The 15813-nt window shown below is 37.4% G+C and overlaps 2 protein-coding genes across 6 annotated transcripts in view; both read right to left on the reverse strand.

The window, feature by feature from the left end:
• The window catches only part of XRCC5 (X-ray repair cross complementing 5), a 54752-nt gene extending 51520 nt beyond the window's left edge, over positions 1–3232 (reverse strand). The window contains exon 1 of the mRNA XM_039321857.1: positions 3111–3232. Within this exon, the coding sequence (XP_039177791.1) occupies positions 3111–3125 (15 nt within the window). The 5' untranslated portion in view covers positions 3126–3232. The remainder of the gene's footprint in view (positions 1–3110) is intronic.
• Positions 3233–7434: 4202 nt separating this feature from the next.
• TMEM169 (transmembrane protein 169) overlaps positions 7435–15813 on the reverse strand; it is a 43386-nt gene continuing 35007 nt past the window's right edge. For all 5 annotated transcript variants that reach the window (XM_039321851.1, XM_039321847.1, XM_039321849.1 and 2 more), the window contains 2 exons: positions 11429–11877; positions 7435–9893 (listed from right to left, as the gene is read on the reverse strand). In XM_039321851.1, the coding sequence (XP_039177785.1) occupies positions 9271–9893; positions 11429–11738 (933 nt within the window). In that variant the 5' untranslated portion in view covers positions 11739–11877 and the 3' untranslated portion in view covers positions 7435–9270. The remainder of the gene's footprint in view (positions 9894–11428; positions 11878–15813) is intronic.

The following is a 15813-nucleotide window of genomic DNA, read 5'->3' on the forward strand; positions in this document are numbered from 1 at the left end:
TATTCAATTATCTTTGCAGAATAAATGTTATTATCATCAGAATAACGTGAAGTGCTGTTTAATGTGAAACAGCAAAAGTAAACATGGAATATTTAATTATGAGGAAGAAATAACAATAATAAAAAATCTCCTCTTAATCTTTGCCTGCAGGGTATTTCTCCTCCCCCTCCCTTAGGATGACCTTATCCCATCCCAATGCAAATTTTGTAATGTTTGGCCCACAAGGAATTCTTTACTAGAAGCAGAAGCAGAACAAAAATGAAATATACTGTATATATGAAGATAAAAGGCCTGGGAGAGTCAGATAATGCTGCATTTGCAAAACACTCCACCTTTCTTCTCTTTCATACCAGTATATGTGAATAATGTTCTCTTTTTAAAAGATACTATCTTTACTTGTTAAAGAAATCACTATTTAAAATTCATAAATTCTTCTAAATGCTTGTTGCTCAAATTTAAATGTATTACTTATAATACATTATACCTGCATTATTTTTAAATCCTGTTGACTATCTTAAACCATAAGTTACAGGTAGTCCTCGATTTACAACAGTTCATTTAGTGACTGAAGTTGCAATGGTACTAAAAAAAAGGGACTAATGACCGTTTTTCATACTTATGACCATTATGAGCATCCCACAGTCACGTGAACATTCGGATACTTGACAACTGACTCACATTTATGACAGTTGCAGTGTCCCAGAGTCATGTGATCCCCTTTTGCAACCTTCTGACAACCAAAATCAATGGGGAAACCAAACCATGTTACTGATTTAACAATTGCAGTGATTCACTTTACAAATGTGGCAAAAAAGTCATAAAATGGGGCAAAATTCACTTAACAAATTTCCCACTTAACATAAATTTTGGACTCAATTATGGTCGTAAGTTGAGGACTACCTGTATTTGGCGGACCAATAATGAACTAATAAAATAAAAGAGAGCACTAGCATTAAACACCCTAGTTCAAATTTCATCTCCTTTTCTATACAGCTCATGGAAAGCTAATCCTACTCTTAGTTTATCCCAGATGTTGTTCTGGCCCAAATAGTGTGTGACTTTCACAGTAAAGGAGTTAGAACACAAATTAAACAAATTAAAATCCCTGTACAGTAATACTAGTCTCATCAGTGACAGGATTTAAAAGCAGTTTCCTACAAATAAATAATGAAGCTGCTGTTCAGAGCTTTGTTTTAGCCAGAAAGTTACTCCAAAATGGATGGACCAATATGTTGGAATATTACAAAACCCCTTGAGTTGACTCTACATACTAAAATTAATTTCATGCTTGAACCTAATCAGGTTTTGGTACTGAAACTCCCATGCTAGGGTGACATTTGCCAGAAGAACAAAGTGTACCATAGCTAATTATATGGGACATCCCAACCTTCTTTTAAAAAAATATCCATTCCACTCAGCCTGCCTCCTGACACAATAATTGGAATTACCTAAATATTGATAGTTCTTGCTCCCATGTGGTCTGATTCTGCATAAAAATGAAGGATTGCTCCTTTATGGCTTTAACCCTAAACATTAAGGGTGGTTTTAACATACTGTATCATTTTAAGTGGGGAAAATCTTTATCAAAGGGATCAAACAGGCACAAAAACAGATGCTTTCAAGCTCTGCATTAGGCTAGTTTGTCCCAAAGGCCATCCTTCTGAACCCAGTTTAGATGACTCACCCAGTTCCAACCTATTCATTTCAGTCCCATCCTTTCAATCCCAGGCTTTCTTACTTTTCCCAGGAGCTGGTCACCTACCCCATGCCACCTACGTGTGTGTGTGTGTGTGTGTGTGTGTGTGTGTGTGTGTGTGTGTGTGTGTGTGTGGTGTGTGTAGGTACACATGCACCTTCAAATCAGCATTGACTCCTAGGATCCCTCCAGTTTTCTTGATAAGGTTTTCAGAAGTGGCTTGCCCTTGTCTGCTTCCTAGGGCTGAGAGCCAGTGACTGACACATGATTACCCAGCTGATGTTGTGCCTAAGATGGAAATAAAATTCAGTCTTCTGATTTCTAGCCTGGTGCTTAAGCACCACACCACTCTGGTTCTCAGTGATTCTCAGCTTTCCTCTCTGGGGCTAAGAGAATGACTGGCCCATAGTCACTAGCTGGTTTCAGTGCTTAAGAGAAGACTAGAACTAACTAGAATATGGCAATTTGCAGATATTTTTGATTTAGAGTTGACTCCTGTCTGCTTCCTGGGACTGAAAGAGAGGGAGGCAGCCCAAGGTCACCCAGCTGCTTTGTGCTAAGGTGGGACTAAAATTCAATCTCTCCCTTTCTAGTGATAACCACTATACCAAACTAGCCCTCACATCTATTATTATTATTATTATTATTATTATTATTATTATTATTATTATTATTATTATTATTATTATTGAAATAACGATGTGAAATTACAGCTGTCAGTTCTTTGGCTAGTGTTGGCCTTCATTCCCCACAAGTTCTTCTCAAGGACTAGGATGTCATAATGTATGGTTGTAGATTCAGACAGTGGGGCGTTTTGTAACTGACAGATAGAAATTTTGTCAATGCACAAATTTTTATTATTATTAAAATTATTTTATGTACAGACGTGATGATGATGATTCAGCCCGACTCCCAGCAATGGGCAAGGGACCATCTGTCGTTTAACAGCAGAAAGTGCACCATGAACTATCCCATTTCCTGGGAAATCCACCTCCCGCTTAATCGATAGCTCTGGCTCCCTTGACTTTCTGCAACCTGTTACATCAACTTCCCTAGTAGCGGGATCCATTTACATCCGTTTACTTCTAGTTTTTCTCCATGTTTCGAAAACTCTCATTCACAAAAACAAAACGCTCTACGGCGGGGGGGGGGGGAGAGAAGGGTATAGGAGAGAAAAGTTCAATCGTGAGCGTCGTGGGTATAGAAGTCAACACGGTGATAGTTAAGAGGTAACCAATCCGCATCAAGCAGCTCCGACAGACAAGGAGGATGGTGATCAATTGATCTAAGCTTCTGCATGCTAAGAAATTCCCTTCGTGAGGCCCGGTTGCTACCATCTCTGGCGGGAAAAGGCAGGCATTTATAAACACCCTGACCGCACTCTTCCCGTTCTAAGCCCGGTTTCTCACGTTACCTTTGCCCGCGACATCCTGTAAAGGCTCACGGTCTCCCGCCACAATCCCGGCGACTCTTCCGTGCTTTACGGCAGTGAAACTTGTCCCGCCTTCCTCCAGACTGAGAATAAAGCCGACAGCGACGCTTGATGGCTGCGCCAAGATTAAGAGAAACCGGAGCGATTATCGCGGCTGGGAAAGAACTACTGTAACCGGAGACCGCAGGACAAATAGCAGCAATGATGTCTGTGGAGATTGTCAAACCATCCGGGTCATGGTTGTCCCCAAGGCGCTTTTTCCAAAAGGCAGATGGACTTTCTTGTTTGTTTTTTTTTTCCTTTGAAAACTTCGCTTCTCTTAGAACTGAAGAAGCTTCTTGGAGAAGAAGAGAAATGTTTTCAAAGAAAACACCAAGAAAGTCCAGTTGCCTTTTGGAAAAAGCACCTTTGGAAAAGCAATGTTGGATCTCTTAAAGTAAAGCCAACCCTGGACTGATGCTGTCTGGATATATAGTTTAATCACTCTATAAATTTAATAACCGCCAGAAATGAATAGCTTCTCTATCAGAAACCCTATTAATAGTAAGAATCTATGTATTAACCCGCAATCAGTGTTTGTTTCATGAAATCTTTCAGAACATTTTAGCTCCAACGATCCTTCTTTGCATAATATTGTACTGGCATTTCAGACATGTGGTTATCAGTGCTGTTCCATATAGGACTTGTCTCTTGTGCTTGTTTATCACAAGATTGGAAACCCTTGATAACCGACACCCATTAAATATGTGATGGTCATTACACAAACCATTGAAACTGTGAATTTACATGCAATATAGATATTAATGTCTGATTAATTTTATTTGGATGAAAGGCAAAATTTCCATGGGCATCTGTGGTGCCAGTAAGAACAAGGGAGCAAATGACAAAGTCTGTCATCTCATGCACTTTGTCTTGGCAGTTTTTATGATCACGTCACTATTCACATGCCCTTATTTTGGCATTGCTAGTTTCTTGTAAATATTACTGATTTTTTTTTCAGATTGAGCTCATATCTTGGGAAGTTCATGAACACATCCAGGAAAGGTTGTTTTTTTTTTGACAGTCCAGAAATGCTTAATAACTTCCTTCTGACTTTTGGATGAGGGGGTACATTTGTGCGTCTTCTTAATTTAACATACAACCCTAGACCCTAGGAGACTTTTACCTAAGAATTAACTAGGTCTTCTCTGAAGGTAGCTTTCAAAAGATGCCCCCTGCAGTGACCATTTGGAGACAGTCCAACTAAAGAACCAAAGATAGAGCTCCTATAGGTCCTTATCATACCCATGTTTTGTAGCTATTGCACCATTCTTGATTTTTTTTTCCAACTTCTTAATCTAGGCTATAGCTTTGAATTTCTTATTGGATTTGCTTAATTTTTTGGGATGTGGTTAATCTAAGCTACATCCTTGGCTTTCTTAATGGACTTGCTTTTTATTTTTTCTGGCACAGTGAAGGTTGGTTAGGTACAATTCCTTGCAGTTCTGCAATGCCACTGAGCCACTGTAAAGGAAATTCTTAACTTACAACCATTCGCTTAGCAGCCATTCAAAATTACAACTGCACTGAAATTAGTGACATACAACTGCACTGAAATTAGTGACATACAGCCTGTCGTTCCATTTACAACTATTGCATGTGATCAAAATTCAGGCACTGGGCAACCAGCATTTATTTATGATACAGTAGTTTATGATCTCAGCTGGCTTCCCACAAGTAAAGTCAATAAGGGAAGCTGGATTCACTTAATGACTGCCTGATTCACTTAACAACTCCATTGATTTCCTTAACCATGGCAAAAAAGGTTTGTAAAATTAGCAGCAATTCACTTAACAAACACCTTGCTTAGCAACAGAAATTCAAGTTGGTCCAAGTTGTGGTTGTTAACTTGAGGACTACCTATAAAATTAAATATAAGACATGGAATGAAAAGTGAACAAACTTTATTCTGGCTTACTACCATACAGTATATATTTGCCAGGAAGGACACAGTATATTAAACAGCATTTTCAGATTGTACCACTTATATAAAGTTTAGGAATTCTGCCAAGATGAAGGAACCATGACTTTTGAAGAGATCTTGCTTATTTCCACTGACAAGAGTGATCTCCTCTTAAACAAGGTCTGATTTTGCCACACCCAGGTCTGAAGTGACTGAAGCAAGAGCACCCAACACTAAACTTTAAAATGGAAAACAGTAAGTTTCTTGCTATATCCAAAGAAAGAGCGCCTAACTTCAAGAGCTGCAGCTGTGCCCTGAATCTGTATGAATGGATGCTGTGTGATGTTAAATAAGCCATTTCCTCCATGTTGAAGCAATGTATTCATTGACACTCTAACTGAAACTTGCTCCGAGTGGAAATATCATAAGCAGATGAAGATGTGGACAAGTTTTGATGTGGTAGAAACATTTTATTGAAATAAATCATAGCAAGGAACTCTCCAGGAAGTAATTATGTTCTGAGATTTGTAAAGATGCTTTGAAAAGAGGCATATAAGAATCAGGAAACATAAGATATAGTTGAGTAAAATTCCATGATGTTTGTATATGATTGTTGTGGGGAAGAGCTTTAGCTTAGTGGTGGAACATTTATTTTAATTCAATCCCACAACAAATCTCACAGACTTGGGAATTATTATTTTTCCTTGCCAATGGCCTAAAAAGAATTTGAATACAGATGATTTATTCAACCTACAGAGTCAAGCATATTTTCATTCAGAAGAAACTATTTATCAAATGTACGGGTAGCCTGTCTTTGTCTCCCAGGTTAAATTATTTTTTAAAAACCAAGAGTTTCCAATTATATATTTATTTTATCTTATGTGCCACAGGATAATCTTATATCTGGTCAAAAATTGTTCCCAAAGAAGCTTGTGTTACCTCAAGTTCAAAATTTATTGCAAATCAGCACAGAGCCCCAAAAATACAGTGCAAGCTAATTAAACATATGGTTTAATTAAATACGGTTTAATTAAATTTCTTGGGAGTAACATAGTTCTCTGGAAGTGGGAATTATTCTTCCTGAATATTTTATTTATATTTCATATTTCTTAACTGCTCATCTCCCTTAGATTTATTTTACAATTTATTTTCCCAGAAGTTAATTCTTTTTAAAAGATGAAGAGAATCTCCCCCTCTCCTGAACACATTTCCAAAGTGAGAAGAATGAGGAAGATAAAAGTTGGGTAGTTAAAGGACCTTTTTATTTTAACAAATAACATTGTTCATATAAAAAAAAAATCACAGATGCTTCTGGTTCTGAAGAAGCCACAAAAAAACATCATTTCTTCTTGTTCATCCTGATATTACTTAACATATTTTAATATCACTGAAGCCTTTGAAAATGAATGAAAGTGGAATTAAATTCAAAGTTCTGAAAGATTTTTTGTTTTTTTTTTAGTACCAGCCTATTTAAAGAAGGTAATAAAGTAAATCTTCAGAAGTAAATCTGAAGAAAAATGTAGCAGAAAGAAGTTACAGAAAGACAGCATAAATCCATCTAAAGCAGTTTAATATAAGTGAAATGAGGGGATGATACACTGTGGGGGCCACTTTTCAAGGAGACCTGCTCCCCAAAGCAAAATTATGAAATGCATCATTAAATCATCCATTACAAATATTCAGCTATTAAGCGGCTTGGAACATTCCAGCAAAATAACAAATGGGTGATACAGTACAGATGTAACATTTAAAATAGTTGTCATAGCAAAATAGTTCAGCCAACTTAATTGAAAGATATAACTAGGGAAACCTGATATAAATGATGGTAATGAATATCAATGGATCTAATACAGACAAGAATATGGCACCATCCATGTTTGCAACAATATTTTTTTTGCTTTAAAAAAATTATTAGCACATCACATTTATTTTCAAAAGTTTATTCATTATCTTTGTCTTTTAAGCATTTTTTATTTTTAAAAAATGCCAAACTATTTCAATTATGGAAAAAATGGAGTGGTAATATCACAGGATTCACCTAGTCAGTGCTATGAGCAGATAAGGTTTGTGGTTGTTGTTTTGACAATTTGCCAAAAATTGTTCCTGAGAAAATAACTTGCCTGGACAGATTTATAGCAAAATGATTTTTTTTAAAAAAATGTTTACAATGTTACATCAGTATACACCCAATCAAACTCTGAGCAGAGGAAGGAAAGAACATTGTGCTTTTTCAATAGCATGGCTTTTAATAGACAGTCAGATTTGCAAACACTTTATAATAGTAGGCAACCAAAGATTTGTTATGAGAGAAAGACTCTGCGGTTTAGACAGATATAAAATAGACTAATACAATAGCACCACCAGTTGGTCACAGCTTTCTTTACTTCACAGAAGATAACAGATCTGTTCTGAAGTAAGATGGCTATTAATGCATATACTACTAGAAGAAAATGTATAACACAAGTAAATTCTGCATCATAGGTAGCCCCACATTCTATGGTATTTGCCCCACAGAAATGGCTAGATTGAATATGTTGTGCAATTTCTGACATCAGTACCATAGGTTATGTAGTTGAGGCAGTCAACAAGGCATGTACTCATGATCTATCCCATGACTGCTAATTTGGGGCAGGAAAGTCTGGTAGATACATTTAGGTTTTGAAAAGAGGTAGGCTCTCTCACAAAATGTTGGCTGGGAAAATGGCTTGTCCATTACACATACGCCGTTGGAGATAAAATCAGTTACAAAACACTGATTTACCAAAATTCCACCTACTACTTTTTGTTTCTCTGCCCTTTCAAGTGGTTTTTTATTATTTTTGTTTTGTTTGCTTGTTTTGGGTAGGTAGGTGGAATTTTCACAGTAAGCAGTGGAAGTAAGTTGCCCATTGTTTTCAGTAAGTAAGCATTTGAACAATTTCCTATGAGCAGAAAACCTGGTGAGCATCTGAAGTCAACATTGAAGATGTCATATGTTGGAGATTCTAGTTTGGGACATTGTATCATCCCAAGTATATTGCACTGATTTCCTCTAGATATTTCACTTGATTCAATTATTGCTTTCATTAATTAATTTAAATTCATCTTGGCTTTCTGCTCACATATTAAATCAGATGTTACAGTTTATATCCCATAACCAAGAGTAAGTTGCCTTAAAATTCAGTTGGCTATTGAAATTGGAAGAGGCTGGATAAAATGGGAAGCAAATTCCACATATCTTTGTATATGTTAGGTTCCTGGCTTCTTTCATGAAATCATATTTGTGATTCTAATTTCTGAGTCAAGCTATGGATTTTTGCACTTAACAGAATCACTCTCGTGTTAAATGCATTTCATCCACCAGCATTTGTCAGCCATTATTTGAAAGATGGACCAGAATGTCCACAGAAAGATTTATTAAAAAAATAGCAAACTTTGGGATCCGTTTTCTCTTTGTACTACTCTTCTTGTACCTAAGCAACCACAATAACTTCTGGGCTGCAAAAAAAAATCAGAAAATCCCTAGATGGCAGCAAAGAAATATATTTTTATAACCTTTTACTACTATCCAGTGATTATACAAATGTCTGCAGCCCAACTCTATTATCCTGCATAATACTATCCAACTGAAACGGATCAGACTAGCTAAACTTATAAGACAATTAACCATATTCATCCTATCAAGGAACAGGAGATTCTTCTCTAGTGTACTGATTTTTCATGATCCCTTGGTTCATATGGACTGCTGAATCTAGTAGAAAATGGGTAGATCATTTCACTCTAGGCAGGAGCCTAGAATTAAACATGGGATCTTATAAAAATCTATGCTCCCAGGAAACAAGCTGATCAGAGAAAAGGCTTCAACCCAGCCTTCTCAATTGCTCTTAATTTTTAAATGTGCAGAGAGATTTTCTAAGCATCAAACATGCATCTCTTCCTTGTCACCTGAGGTTATATCAAACCACATCATGTTAAATAATAGCAAGGGATAGAAAATGCAGCCAGGCTAGAATCTTTCTCCAGGTCATGTCTGCTTTCTACAGAAAAGATCATTTTTTCCCCACAGAAATGGAAACAAATATTTCATGTTGACATACTACACATAAATGACCAATGTGTGGTCTTATTTCCAAATGCTTGAGTTGGCATCAGAGTTTTTGTGCATGCTTCAAACAATCAGTTTATGTATATTCATAATAGGCAATCTCCTAATACAAAGACTCAGACAGCCGAGACCTCTTCACCCTGTGCTGAACCTTTGGCTGATAGACTCCCTGAGATGTTATCTGAATCTAGCAACTCAACAATGCTATACGGAGAGCAATCTTCCAGGCCCACCTTGCTGCAGAGCCAGCCACAAAATCCTTTCTCCATATCCCTCACCGCATGCCACCAATCTCCAAAGGCCCAGGAGATTTGAGTTATTGCTGTATAAATGCCCAGAGAGAAAGAAACCACCATGATGAAGATAGGATAGAAGATAATTAGAAATGGGCAGAAGGTGATCTTGTGCCAAAAGGTCCTCTCTTCATTGTACACCAAGAAGACATTGTACCAAGTAATGGTCCCATAGTAAAAGGAAACAATAAAGGACATAATGAAAATAATAGGGAGGCAGGCAAGGGTCCAGAGAAGAACATGGGGGCCTTTATCCATCCCAACTTGACAAGCCTTCTTCCTTTCAGGCATTTCGGTTTTTGGAAGCTCCTTTGACCGAGTCAGTTCTTGCAGCTCTTTGTCGGTGAGTGTAACATGGATGTCTACCATCTGCCCTTTCTTCTTTCCTCTTGTGATGGTTCCAGTTAAAGTAACATACCTGCTATCTAAAGGCATAGCCCATGAACCTGGGAACACAGAAGAGCTAAATCAGTGCAAGACAAAAGGCAAAGCTGAGATTCACTGTTTTGATAGAAATTCTGCTGCATTTTATGCAGACTTCTCTAACCTGGCATTCTCTGGGTTAAGGGTTTTTTTTTTTTTTGGCATGACATGTTACGTGAACCTATCTGTCAATGCCTTATCAGTCCTTGTGAAACAAGCCTCTCTGGGAATAGATTAAAAAAAATCCTTCCTTGGCATGGAGTAAATTGGGACTTACTTCAATAATTGCAATCACATTCATATCCACTCCTTTTAATTAGGAGACTGTGTAAGAAAACTAACATAAACTTCAGATATAGAATAAACTTTTAATCTAAGGCACTGACAAACATACAAAACTACACAGAAAAAAATCTGATCAAATATAGTACAGAGTGTAATTGAATGGCACAAAAAAGCCAGAACACATTGTAACATGGTTTGTTAGTTCAATCTGTTTGTTGTAGTATCGTGTTTCTTATTCTAAGGCAGAAAATAAAGAGGGTCTAAAGTCTAAACTAGGGGTAGGCAACCTTGACTCTTTTATGACTCGTGGACTTCAACTCCTGAGCCAGCTGGCTCAGGAATTCTGGGAGTTGAAGTCCACGAGTCATAAAAGAGCCAAGGTTGCCTACTCCTGGTCTAAACCATTGAACTGCAAAGTTCTTGGCTTAGATTTCCCTCTTGTTGCTCTAAAGTGGCCCCTAATATTTACCCCTGTGTGTCCTTTTCAGACAGTATGGAGAGTTAGGAAGTTGACTTTGATAGAGATACAAAAAATCTATTGCTAGGGCAACGAGGAATTAAACATATTTTAAGTGCACAACAGACAGATAATATTTGGAAGCAACTTAACAGACATTTCTTTAAATCACTGATCTATAAACACATATAATATAATCAGGTTTGCAAAATTCTGTTATTCTAGCCAGTCTCAGTAATAATAGTTTTAATCTTCCTGTGGAGTTGATTACTTGGTCTCATCTACCTATTGGGGCAGACAGAGACCAAAAAAGGCCCTTTGGGCAGATAATGCAAACACTGTAATAATTAAACAATATCAAGTGATATAAAGGCCACTTTGCAGAAATGGAAAGGAGTATTTTTCAATAGCTTCTGAATGGAAAATACAGAAGCAAAACAATGTGTCATACTCTTCTCCATTTTTTTTTTTTTTTAGAAAACAGAAAGCTCAGGAAAACAAAGAACCTATGGCTGGCTTTGTACAAAAGTCTGTAACTTGTTTAGGCTAAACACGATGTGTGTATACAGCTGTAGTGGCTTGCAAATCATGGATGATGGCTTAGTGATGTGCAAATTCAGGGTCCACAGTTTGTTCAAGCACTGACTACAAAATAACTATGGTTTAACACAATATGCATAGACTGTACTACTACTAGCTGTAGTAGTCAGTACCTGAAAACTAAGCAAAAAGGTGTCATTTCCTTCCCTAACACATCCATTGGAAGAAATAAAACATGCACAACAAATGTTAAACCACTTATTTCAACGCATTTACCATCTCGTAGAGTGTATCCCAAAAATTTGGAGCCTTCCTCAGAACTTTTCTCAATCCCATCCTCCTCTGCTTGTTCTTCTTCCACTTTGTTTTCTGTCGCTGACCGATAAACAATAATTGATTCTGGCCTGGACTCTTTCCTCCTCTTTTTCCTTTTTTCAGTGCTGGCTTCTCCCTCGAATGTCACAGCCATAGCCACAGCCACAGCTCTGTGTAAGGAGCTGCAAGGAGAGCTCTGCCCCTTGTTTTTGCTCTCCCCAGAAATTTGGGCTTCTGGCCCACAGTTACTCTGAATTCTTTCACTGGGCATCTTGTTGACTTTTTCTGCGATTTTCTAAAATGTTTTCTCTTCCCTTACGAGCCAAAAATAATCATTGGAAAAGGGATGTGTTCAGTTCAGCAATGCAAACTCCTTTCCAGCCTTGAATGACTTCCGCCCGCTCTGAATCCTAAAAGTGAGAGAAAAAGAGAGAAAATGCTCAGGAAACGTGACCCAATTATGAATTTAAAATCAGCACCCAAAATTAACACTCTTGCTGGAGTCACACTTAGCACACAAAGTCATCTGCCGTTGCATGTTGCATTAAACCAGTTACTCTGGCTTTAGAACCACATCTGAAGTCCAATGTATGTGTTGATTTGTAGAATGTTTGTAAATATAGCCTCTAGTGCGGGCCGTTTCAGAAGATTGTGAGATGAGAAAGGAAATTTTATTTCTAAGAAGTCCAGAGAATTTCTTTCCTTCCCTCCCTCCCACACCTCAAGTGAATTTAGGTAAGAAAGGAACAGATGAATATGGTATTTATAGTATCTGGATGAGAGGCTCTCGGACTATTAGAGGCTGGAAACTATAGAGAATGGAAAACTTTTTTTTAAAAAAAAAAATCAGAAGTCAATAGCAAACCACTTCTCTAACGCTACCAACAAAGCTGTATGTTTTGCCCAGTGCGATTCCCAGAAATCAAGTTCAACTTGAGGGCATTTTAATCTTCTTATTGGAAAAATATATTGCAACCCTTCTAAAACCCTTTTTGTCTTGGTAGCTGATAAGAAAAGCACATTGTAACTCTGCACACAAGAACTTAACACTGGACTATTCAGTGCAACTGTTCCGGTTATCTGAATAGTGTTTATGAAAATTAGATTTGGAGATCATCTTCCTGAAAATCTATTTCACTTCACTATTAAGAAATGTAAAGATTTCATTTGTTCTGGAAAAGGCTGAGTTGGGTTAGTCCTTGAATGATAAAGCAGCAGGAACTGGGAAGTTGAAAATCATCTCACAAAGCATCGACAAGCTTCTTCCATATCTTGTAAATATATCTAATAATAATAATGATAAAGTTGGAAGGGACCTTGGAGGTCATCTAGTCCAACCCCCTGCTCAGACAGGAATCCCTATACCATTTCGGACAAATGGCTGTCCAGTTTCTTCTTAAAAACTTCCAGTTTATCTATACCGTGGTCTTTTCCACAGTCTCATCTCGCAGCCGCAGCACCAACAGCCCTGCCCAGCTGGCCCGTATCTTCTGCAGCCAAAGAAAATGCCTCTGCAGCTGAGAACGGAGCTACGGATTGACATTGCTATTTAACACCAACCTGGGGCTTTAAGGCAAATGTGTTTTGCAATCCTCCCTTGGATTATAAATAATTGCCAACAAATAACAGCATGGGTTCCCACCACTTGAAAATTCTGACATAAGCTCTAAAATCAGCTTTATTAAGTTCTTTGAGGGGGGGGGAAATGGGATGCTGGTGGAGAGAATCATTTGCACGGGCAACACAATCCTGGCCACTTTGCCTTATCACCTTCCTCCTTGCTACCCTCATTTCCCTCAAATGCTATTGTTACATCCTCCAGCCACCTCTGCCCTAGTGAGTGGCATGAATCCAGATTGTGTAATTGCTCATGTGGCCATTTTGAAATCACTGCGAAGGCACACCTCTTTTTCTATATATTTCTGCATAAATCTGTCTCTGAGAAAATAAAAGGATTAGGATTTCAAAGAAAGGAATGTGAATGAAGAGATGTTCTGTTACTGCTGTTGAGAAAGCAGCAGCAGTAGCAGCATAGTTCACAAACAACAGACAGTAGTCTTTCTATTGCAAAAAGCCCAGGGAGTGTTTGCTGTGAAAACAGAATTTTTAGAAATTGGGAATTGACTGTTACTATGCAGAATTCTTCCAGCGAGCTTTGTTGAAGTTCTTGCTATTTCTTTAGATGATTTCCTATTGCACAGCACAATCTGCACATATTCTTTATAAGAACCTTGGTAAATTAGGAGTGTGTCAATATACTAAACACAAATGGACATGTTATAATTGCCCAAAGAAACATTGAGACAATTTGCCATGTAAAAAGAGGGAGTTAAGTGATTTCACACAGGAGAACCTGTTTAAACCAGTATCACAATTTCAACAGAGGTTCAACATTGGCAGAAAACTTAGAAATAGTAATATTTATTTTTACATGAATTTGCAGATGTCAAACATCTGTCTCCCCAATTCAGCTATTACCAACGAAGACTTAAGCTGTCTTCCCAACCTGATGTCCTCCAGATGTGATGTGGTTCAGTTTCCACAAGTTGGTAATGCTGAGAGGAGAAATCCTAATGCCTATGAAAAACCTCACATTGGAAAAGATTGGGTTAAACCACAAATGCCTCAAAGCAGTTTTGGGCGATCTGAGTTTTAGCGTGTTAAGGGTTTCAACATTGGGATGGCAGGAAAACCTTAGAACAGTACAAAAAACTAATTTAAAACAGTTCCAACAATGAGTTTCTAAACACAGCTAGTTTTTTGGAATTAGTTGGATCCATACTGAATTTACAATATATGTATTTAATTGTTTATTTATTTATATTGTATGTTTGTTGTTTTTATAAATAAGGTGGTGACCATATCTAACATTCCTCCCTCTTCCTATTTTCCCCACCAACAATAACCCTATAAGGCAAGTTGAGATGAGAGAGGGTGACTGGACCAAGCTGGAATTAGTACAGACTTCTTGTTTCTAGCCTGGTGTCTTAAACATTAGATCAGATTGGCTGTTATTGTTGAATAAGTGTCAATAAAAACTACATTATAGTTTGGTTAGATGTATGATCCCTATTATTATATGATATTGAGCAAAATAATACCTCTTAAGCATAATTTGTACCCACGAATCTTGTGAAGTCGGACAAATTTCTTGAAACCCAAAACTTCCCATTATCAAAATACTAGTACAAAAAATAAATGTTGGTTCCTGGTAACTTCATGGATATGTCCATATAGTGAACTGGGTAACAGTACGGAGGTGATCTGCTGTTGACTTCTGGACTGTTTTTTCAATTTCCCAGTCTAGCTTCTTGCTCTGGAATTTTCATTGAACTACTGGTTAGGTCTGATATTGCTTATGTTTTGAGCCAAGCTCACCTATTTATTGCCTTCTATTTGGGGTTTTGTACAAGACTGATAATATCTGTAAGGTTTGCAACTTTTGATATACCATGGCTTCCAAATAAAATCATATACTGCCTGTAAAATGAAATCTACTATATATGAAACCTGTACAGTAGCACTTCAGTATTTTTTTTAATGTGCACTTATATCTAAGCACAGTACAAAGCCTATTTTTACAATATATTTCAATTGTAAATAAAAAATGATAGATTGTTCATGGATCTTCTATCAATTCAAATTAATATTTTTCAATGGAGTTAGCTTAAATATTCATTTGAAATTCTCCAAAACTAAGTTATTTATATTATGCATGAGTGTCCTGGACCATAGTTCCAATGAAGTGCAAGAAAAATTAATGTTAATTAATTAATATAAACCAAGGAATTAACAAATAGCAAAGCAATGCAAATTTATGTAATTTATTTTACTGATACTATACTGCTGTGGAAAATAGTAGAAGCACATTTAATGCAGGGCAATACCAACAACTCTTTTTAATGCTCCTAACCTATAAAAAGTACCAGTTACATCAAGCTATGGGAACTTGCAGCTCACCAGCAAAGCTAGCATTCTTAATGATAAAGACCTAGTTTTTTTCTAGCCCAGATTAATGTTTCTTATGGGACCAATAAACTATGTTATATACTCCATCTGAGATGTGATGAACACATAAAAATAGTAAAATCCCAGTGGTGGGATTCAGCCTGTTTGTACCGGTTCAAGAGAACCGGTAGCTATTTTTTTGTTGTGTTTGGCAAACCAGCTGAATCCCATCACTGGATGGCACCCATTGAAGCCCTAACCCAATGGTTCTCAACCTTCCTAATGCCGCGACCCTTTAATACAGTTCCTCATGTTGTGGTGACCCCCAACTTCCCATTCAGCTGGCCAGGGAGGGGGGGCAGGAAGGCCGCTCTGCCCAGCCTGGTTGGAGAAGCGCC

Source organism: Crotalus tigris, unplaced genomic scaffold (genome assembly GCF_016545835.1).
Source record: "Crotalus tigris isolate CLP2741 ecotype Arizona unplaced genomic scaffold, ASM1654583v1 scf7180000023829.5930981, whole genome shotgun sequence".
Classification (NCBI taxonomy): Eukaryota; Metazoa; Chordata; class Lepidosauria; order Squamata; family Viperidae; genus Crotalus; species Crotalus tigris.